We start from the raw sequence: 9,263 nt of genomic DNA, 5'->3' as shown, positions 1-9,263 counted from the left end.
AGTTTATCAATATTTAAACAATGAAAGTCAGGATGGCCGAGTGGTCTAAGGCGCCAGACTCAAGTTCTGGTCTTCGAGAGAGGGCGTGGGTTCAAATCCCACTTCTGACATTAATTTTTTTAAAAAAATCTTTTTAGTTCAAATTCACTTCTAATTTTATTTTTTCCCATATAACGTGTTTTTTCCTTAATTTTTTTTGGGGTTCAAATCTGACATTACTTTTTTCATTTTACTTCTTTATTTTTGTTTTACTAATTTTATAAAAATAAAATGGGTTTGTAAAATATAAGTGACAATGATGGAAAGAGTGGAGGAGATGTGATTAACTTGTTACCCTAAATTAAATTATTTAGGAGTTGTAATAATGTGTTCGTGTAATATATTTATTTACTTAATTATTTTTTTATTGAATCCTAAATACTTATACCCCTTAATCTTTTTGAATTTTGAAATCATGCCTTGATTGTCTTTTAAATTTGTATTTTGTAATTGTAAAACAACCGCTAAATTGAATGAAATTTTAAAATGTCAAAAATGATCTTTACCTCATTCTACGATAAATGATGCAAAGGGGAGCTATAACAACTTGTTCATACACTTCTATCTTATTCTACTTAATAATTCTTTCTTCTTCAATTTCTACTTCTTTGACCAAATTCGAATTAAAAATAAGATATTTGTTCAAGTGTTGAACTAAATGGCAAAATGACAGGAACATATAGTAAGTAGTAACTATGGAGAGGTAAAAGCTTACTTGGGTGTTTATGATCGAGTTTTGGATAAATAAATATAATGTGTGTGTTTTTTATATACATACATTTTCAGAGTTTAAGTTTTGTGCATCATTAATGCAGAAAACATTATACATCATCAAAATTAATAAAAATTGAGTAATATGTATTGCTACCTTATTTTATACTAGTTAATTAAAGTTCAGATGATCAATTGGATATGAACACTTGATACAGATAAATATTTACTCCAATGAAGGTCTATCAATATTGAAGTGTGAATTTTCAAAAAGATAAAATCTTTTTTGCTTTGAACAATAATCTAAATATATTGGTTCATCCGATCAGCAAGAGAGTACACCAATCATTTTCTTTGACAATAACATAATTACATCGTTATTATTTCAAAAAGTCATTTTTTTAATTTCAATTTCTTAATAAAAAAAGTGACAATTACCCAAAAAAGACCATTCCGTAATTTTAATTGAAAAACAGAGTAGCCAGATTTTTATAGACCTTCGTCATCTTCGTCCTTGTTCTTCCTCTTCCTCCATCTCCTTCTCCTTCTTAGAAAAGTTTCAGTACCGCAAACGTGAATCATTCCGATCGAATTCTATATCAAAAGATTCGAAACATTGAGAGAATATCATATCTAAAATTTGGAACGGTTTAGAGGTGATTTCGAGTTGATTGAAGATTGAATAGTCAGTATATACTTCATGTATAGTTAAATTATATTCAATTTTTTAATTGTATCTTAATGTATAACTCAGGCATATGTAAGCGATATTGCACAGTCAATATATATATTTTTATGACTTTTTCTAAGCTATATTGTATACGCAGTGTATACTTTCTATAATTCTTGACTATTTTTTAATGTAAATAAAAATATGACTATATTTATCGTAAACTAATAACTTTATTGTATATATTTAAAACTATCGTGTTAAAAAAGTGACTATTTCTTTGACAGTCGTACCATAAACAAGTGAAAAATACTAATAATTTTCTCCAACTCCCACTTGTAGGAAGATTGTTCTAGTATAAGGTGGTCATCTTCATTTTCATTGTTCTCCTGATACTTGACAAGAATTTCTGTGCTTAAAATCGACACCCTCTGTTTTTTTCCCCATTGTAGATGTTAAATTGTACATATTGAACTTGATGTGACTAAAGCAAAATATTTGCACAAGAGTCATTTGGTCCCCAACTGAGAATCCTACAAGTCGTTCCTCTAGTTTTTGTCATCATTTAAACAAAACAAGGCATTTCATTCTTGAATGACTATTACTCTGCAATTCCTTTCTCTCTACTTCATATTATTGTTCATGCAATGAATCTAACATTTTTGGACAAAACAATATGACCCGACAAGACAACTAAAGACATCAATAAACAGTAATGTCTTTGGTCCCCCTAATTTCGAAAAAATTAACTGATCATCGATATTACCACAAGTTGTTTTTACTAAAAACATGCATTGCTACTGTTACCTACTTAATTCCTAGTTGTTCTTAAGATGATAAACCAACAAGCAAAGATTGTAGGTGCATGTTAATTATATTACACAAACTTCAAGTAGACACGGTTCTTGATTTTTCCATATTAAGTTGGCTGTTGAATGGGATTTGGTATACATGTTACCAGATCAATGAATATTTTATAAACACACTCGAACCTGGGTGTCAATTGAAACATCTCTTGTCGAAAAATTACAATGTATAATTAAGTAATTTTGATAAACACTAGATAACAAGTCCGTAGTGAAAATCCTGAGTCGTTTGGTAGAGTGTATTAGACTATTAATAATGCTTGCATTACTAATTCTTATATTAGTTATGCATAAATTATTTCTTATGCATTGTTTGGTTTGATGTATTAGAAATAGTATGCATTGTATAAAAATATGTATTTTAAAAAATATCCTCCATAATTATGGTGGAAAAGATGTAAAAGTACTTTTGAGGGGTAATTTAGTCTTTAACCATGCTAATGCATGTATTAAATACACTTGCATTACTAATACCAAGATATCCATGATATTAATAATGGGTAATGAATGCTAAATGACCAAAAATTTTAAAAAATTATAATATCTTTTTTATTTAAAAATAAACTGATTTTTTTTCATTTTTTAGTTAAACGGTATCAAAGTTAAAAGGGTAAACATATTTAAAAAGGTAAAATACTATTCTGGCCAAATTTTCTGGCCAAAATGATTTTTTCATTAATAATACACTCTTCAATACACAATAAAGTGTATAACTAATGCAACATAGCATGAGAAAATGTACCAAACAAGAGACTACTAATGCATAGAGCTAATGCATGTATTATATTTGCTAATTAATACACTAACTTATTACTATTCTTTATTCCCTCGTACGTATAACACGAGCACAATTGCACTTATATAACTAATTACGATTTACGTATACGAAACCGCTTTGCCTACAACTTAGAAAAGGCCAAAGCAACTTTCATCTTGCTGGAACATATTAAGCACATGGCAATTACACAAATCAGAATCACTTTGATAAAGTAGATACTTTGAATTCCAACCAAATGCTTTCTAAAAAGCAATATAGTTCATTTGGATTTAAGATTGTGGAAAATGTTTTCCCATTTTTTTATGTTTGATTTATCAAAATTTTGAAAAACATATTCTCTAGAAAATAAATTCCTTAAAAATAAGGAAAATAACTTCTTCAACGCTAAAGTAGGGAAAACATGTTTCACAAATTGCTTCAACATTGATTGTGTAATTCCAACTCTCCAACATCCTTCACCCCTGCCCCTACCTCCAGTACCAGTAGTATTTGTCTAGATTATATATACTCCCTGTTTTAAGATAATAAGTATCTTTCGGTTACATATCAAACTCACTAATTTTCTAGATAACACCATCATTCAAGAAAACATTTTCGTTGGTAAAGAGTTTTAATTATTCCACGTACGTACGATAGACAAATTAAAGCCATGTTTTAAGGTGCACCACTTAAAGTGAGCTGGTAATTGAGATAAAGAATATTAGGATGCTAAAAACATTTAGCGGGGACAAGTAGCTTAGGACGTTACGTTGGTCCCCTCCTCAAAATCTCAAAAGAACCAAAATCAATGTTTTTTATTTTTTCAAATTTCAAATGCCATAAAAAAAGAGCCAAATTTGTGGTGTTTGTTTCCCTTCTTGATAGGAGTGCATAGTTGTACATATGTATTAAGGATAAGAAAACAAATATTTATGCATGGAAACAAAAAAGTGATGGGGATAAAATCTTGGATTTTCTCCTAACAATTGCCACTCATGGGACCCTGTTGTGTCTTTCTTTGTTTCCTTTACCAACTGAACGTGATTTCTGTCTCAATGCAGAATTAGCTTTCTCTTTAAAGAAAGTTTTAGCACTTATGTAGACTTTCTTGGGTTCAGTGTCACACTTTGGATAGCCAAACAGTTTGGAACAAGTTTACATCTCGGAGTTTGAGAAGGGTAGAGTGTACGAAACCTTACTCCTACATGATAAACTATTTTCGAAAGACTCTCGGCTCAGATGCAGTAAATTCAAGTAGTTATTTAAAGGAAAAACAGAAGTGAACGGGAATAAATGTTAACTATAATAAGGAAATCATTAGAGAGCATTGTGAGTTGTCGTTGTCTATTCAGTACTTATTATAGAAATGGATGAGTTATGCAGATAATTTAGTAATGTGAACACACAATTTTCCCACCTAGAATTATATTCTTGCTGAACCTTTTTTGTATTGCTTTGGTTAACCTTCTTTCTTTTTTTTTCACCTTTTATGTTAAATCTAATAACCAAAGTTAATTGATGGAGACAAAAAAAAATCGCTTTTTTGACAAATTTAAAGAAACAAAAAGGCATAGCAATATATTTAAGAGAGACCATATTGAATCTATTCCCAAGCATAAAAGCTTCCTCACACTAGATGCTTACGTTAAATTCTACTAATTTACTATGATTAAGTTGTAAATTAAGGTAAGAATGTATGTGAAGACGTGTCACGTATTTATTGGGCTAGTGTAAACATCAAGTGCAGGTAAACTTTTATCATAAATATCCTAGAACCAACGGCGAATCAATCTAGACTTGATGTAGCAGGGTTCTAGTATGCCCTTTTTGGTTATTTTTGTTGCGCTTCTATCTCTAAAAGCGCGAGAATGATGGTTTTTTTTTTATGTTACTAACTACTTGCGTCTAAATTCTGAATTTATCATTGCCTCAACATTTCTTAATTTCTTTTTATGAGGTAGGTCATATGACACATGAATCAAAAGATAATTAATTGGTGTTTATGTAGGTGCTATGAAATTTTAAGTAGGCATTGCAATTTGCAAATGTGATATCATACTCCATTAATTCAACCAATATAAAACTCTAACTTGTAGTGGTGGGCCTTTCATCAAAATCCCTCCCAGCTACTCCACAAAATGGCACAGACCATCTCCAGTAAAGAACAAAAAGAGAAATAAAATGAGACTATGTGAGGGTCCTGATGACATTTTACAACCTTATCCCCACACCATTAAAAAAAAGAAGGATTAATCTAAATAATCTGTCAATTCAACTGCTTAAACTAAAAATATCCTGTGGATGTATAATACACGTATAATAGTGTATAATCATACTCATTCATTTCAATTATAGCACCATTCTTCAACTTTTGATCTATTATCAAGCATATATAAAATTGGATCAGATAATTCAAAATAAGAAGATACTAGCAAGTTAAATAAGTCCTAATAACTATAACTTGTTTTTTTTTTTCACCTCAGAATGTACAAAATAGTGAATCTGAGTGATATATGATAGATTATTTGTATGAAGAGACAAAAATTTAAATATACATCTGAGACAGGATGAAATTAAACAGCTAGTGTTGCATCTTCTTGACAAAATGATCATCAAGATTGATATCAGGCTCTGTTAACATACCAAATGATCTTTTACAGTGAAGAATTGCATCAGAAACCGCGCCCTCCATATCGCGCCAAACATCATTAGAATGATCATAGGCTGGACTTTTTATAGGGGAATTATATGCCTGTGGTGACTTAATACTACTCCAGCTTTTCACCTTTCTCAAAGTCTTAACTCTACTTCTCTGATCATTACGATTTCCAGCCCAATCGACAACAGAATGAGATTTCATTATTCGATGAGGAGGAGATCCCTGAAATGAAGAATCAGTAGTTTTGCAGCTTTGAATTTCACTTACTTTTCTTTGAAGGTCATCAACTTTTGCTGTACTTTTTCTTGAACTTGATATCCTTTTGGAAATTGGCCTGATGAATCCTAACCATTTAACCAAGACTCTGCGCGAAAATTTCCTCCATTTCTCAAGAAAATCAGCTTGATCACTAGTTGTAGAATCTGAAACTCGTGGTGTGGGATGAGTACTACTTGAGGGTACTGATGAATTTATGTTGAAATTATTGAAGTCTTCGCGAAAAGATTCAATCTTTGATTTATCAAGATATCGAGGCATGATGTGTCCATCAGAGAAGATTTCATCAGCATGGACAGATTCAGAAACAGGATGAACATCAAAATTGAAGTTTTGAGCTTCTTCTAGGAATCTTTTCGAGTAAGCGATAAACTTCATATCTTCTTCATCATCATTATCATGATCATCATCACTACTATAACAAGGTCTAGGGGATTCTGTTAGGCCATCAATGGAAGGTTTTCTGTTCAACAACCAGCTATATGAAAAACTCTCTGTGGCAAGAGGTTGTTGGGAATTTTCCATGGTGAATAGTACAATAATATGTGAAGAAAGGAAAAGGGAAATGAGATGTTTATATAAAGACTTAACAGGTTATCAGCTATAACAGATTAAAACATTTTAAGTTATCGGTGTATATAAGTTAAATTTGTATAAAAATAAAATGCTTGGCTGAGGATAGAGGGACTCACGTGAGCTTGTTTTACAGTAATTTCAGAAATACAATATTGCATAGATTTTAAAAAAAAAAAATCAAACAGCAACACATGTTGCATTCATATCAAACAAGTAATTAATTAGGACAATTCCTCTCTTTTTTGTTTTTGTTTTCTCAAAGTAATCATCATATTTACGTAATTATTTCATCTTTTGAATTCCTTTTTTCTTTGTTTTTTTGTTAGCACCTAATGTTATCATGCCGTCCAACTAAATAAAATATTAATATTTGCAAAAAAAAACAAATGCATAACTGCAAAGAATTGTTAATCCATAATCCTAAATCAAAAATTTTTATCATTTAATATAATCCTAGTGATAGCTCCACTTTGTAGCTATAAGTTATTTAAGAAATATGTTTTAATTAATTTAATTCTTCATATTCTAAGATTATTTTATTAAAGGCTTCTTTGACTAAAATTTTACTAAAGGCCAATTTGATGACATATGATACTCGTTTTCTGCAGGAATGGGAAAAAGAGATATTATTAAAAAAAAATTGCAAGTATTAGCAGACATGTTGAAGCCATTGGCCATGCTTTAGATAGTGATATTATTTGGCCCTTTGCAATTTTTTATAGAATTAAATTGTAGCTTCCTACATGCTTCTTGTAGAAAAATGATTGTTTTAATGTATTAGTATTATCTGTCTCTTGACTGTTAGGAGTTAAATAGACAAAAGAAAGCAATGAAGCAATAGTTTAGAAAAAAAAGCAATGAAATATTCAAAGACCAAAGATAATGACCCCAGAATGTAGCCAAAAGGTTTCAAATGCTACTATAGGTAACTATTATATAACTTTAGTTAAGGTTGATAACACAGAGTTAAAAAAAGTCAAACTTTAGTTAAGGTTGATAACACAGAGTTAAAAAAAGTCAATTCTTGATTGCAGAATCTTTTGCATTCACAAGTTCTGTCTGTCGTTCCCATCACTTCTTACTTAATGGTTAGGTTCGAATTCTACAATGAAGCTTAGAATGAAACTGGTTCTTGAGTCAATCATCTCAGTCTTTATTGGCTCGAAGATCATGACTTTTTGTTCTATTTCTATAAGAAGATTCATTTAATTCTGGTATGAATGCTTTATTACCCTGGCTTTTAGTTAATGACCAAGGATGAGAAATCCTGTCAATATCAATAAACTCAAAGTAATTCCATAAGTTGGGTATGGGGTCTGGGAAGGGTAAGATGTACGCAGCCTTACCAGTTACCCTTACCTTAAAGGTTGTTTTCGATTGACACTTAGCAATCCTACTCCTTTATACGGACGTGGGACTGGCAATGTGAGCGAGCTCACATAGGCGGAGTTAAGGATGAGGAATCCTGTCATTTGTAGGATAAAATGAAGATGCTTTAAACAGTTAAAAGCTCGGAGTCTAGAGTTGTGATGATTTTATCTTTTTCCAGTATACGTTACTGTATTAAAAACTAAAAGAATCTTGAAATTGTAAGTAAAGGAAAAGAAATAAAGGAAAAAAGAGAAAAGAAGAGACAACAGACAGAACTGGGGTCCCTAGTTTGTTGGGAGAAAAAGCAGAATCAAAGGCTAGAAACTGACATAGGAACTGATTTACAAAGGTCCCCTACTGGTTTGCACAAAGGAACAGGACTTGTCTGCTGACTAATTGCCTATTAGTTAGGTGCCAATTTGTTTAGTAAAAATAGAACAACATATGGCACTATCAAGGCCAAATATCAGCAATCTCAATCAGACATTTTCCATCATATGAATTCATAATTGTCTTTTCTGACCAAACAAAAGGAAGTTGTTTATCTTATGAACCATGATTAAGGCCACAATAATCAACACAAGAATGGTGAAGTGTAAGTTGAGGAGAATAAGGGATTTATACATATACCAAAACAAGCTTCATCTTGACAGTTTCACTGGTTAGTTTTATCGTCTTACCATTAGATTACTCCAATATCTATTTAACAGAATATCGACAATATAGGGGTTTAAAGATCTTTATAAAATGGATATAGATCCTTTCATGGTTGAGATTATAAGTAAGTTTTGAGAAATATTATTCATTCATGACTAACAAATACTATTATTCTTGCACGCTTCAAAATGATTCATTGTGATAGAACGGCGAAAGACATACATGCCTTATATGTTAACCAATATTCATATTCATGAATCATGACTTAGTTCAAAAGAAAGCATGTTCTCAATTTTAAAGTCCACAATCTTGACAGTGATCTCGTTATGCCATGACGTTAACGCCAGAAAAATGTACCAGTAAAATTTAGCAGACCTCTTACCTGTGATCATCCTACCAATTTGTGTTCAATGTTATAATAAGTTATTGTTAAAATTAATGTGTTGTTGTATTAATAAAAAAGTATCTTGGTTGATCCAAAAGTAGTTGGTCAAGTTACTATGTATCACTATATATTTGCTGCTGTATTGAACAAGTGAATAACAACGAATATAAACAAACACTTCTGCTACTGAAGCAATATAGCAGCTCGTTCAGTAAAAGTACTATTGTTGCTTCTTAAGTTACTACATGCCAGACTTACCATCCGTGAAGTCTGAATGAGTAAGTAGAGGTTGTGTG

At 31.0% G+C, this 9,263-nt stretch overlaps 1 protein-coding gene and 1 non-coding gene across 2 annotated transcripts; one reads left to right on the top strand and one right to left on the bottom strand.

Annotated features, from left to right (window-relative positions):
- Positions 1–26: 26 nt before the first annotated feature.
- On the top strand, positions 27–110 carry TRNAL-CAA (transfer RNA leucine (anticodon CAA)). Its single transcript has one exon. It is a non-coding gene; the product is annotated as a tRNA-Leu (tRNA).
- A 5,298-nt stretch (positions 111–5,408) lies between these two features.
- On the bottom strand, positions 5,409–6,578 carry LOC125850669 (probable membrane-associated kinase regulator 6). Its single transcript, XM_049530528.1, has one exon. It carries the CDS (start codon positions 6,501–6,503, stop codon positions 5,625–5,627), a length of 879 nt encoding a protein of 292 aa, XP_049386485.1. The 5' UTR covers positions 6,504–6,578; the 3' UTR covers positions 5,409–5,624.
- Positions 6,579–9,263: the final 2,685 nt, after the last annotated feature.

This window comes from Solanum stenotomum, chromosome 1, assembly GCF_019186545.1.
Source record: "Solanum stenotomum isolate F172 chromosome 1, ASM1918654v1, whole genome shotgun sequence".
In the NCBI taxonomy this organism is placed as follows: Eukaryota; Viridiplantae; Streptophyta; class Magnoliopsida; order Solanales; family Solanaceae; genus Solanum; species Solanum stenotomum.
The sequence above is the reverse complement of the archived record's forward strand: the minus strand, read 5'-3'. Positions and strand labels throughout refer to the sequence as shown.

Bases quoted from the DNA above. Each gene is read 5' to 3' on its own strand.
- LOC125850669 (XM_049530528.1), bottom strand. From the start codon at position 6,503: ATGGAAAATTCCCAACAACCTCTTGCCACAGAGAGTTTTTCATATAGC.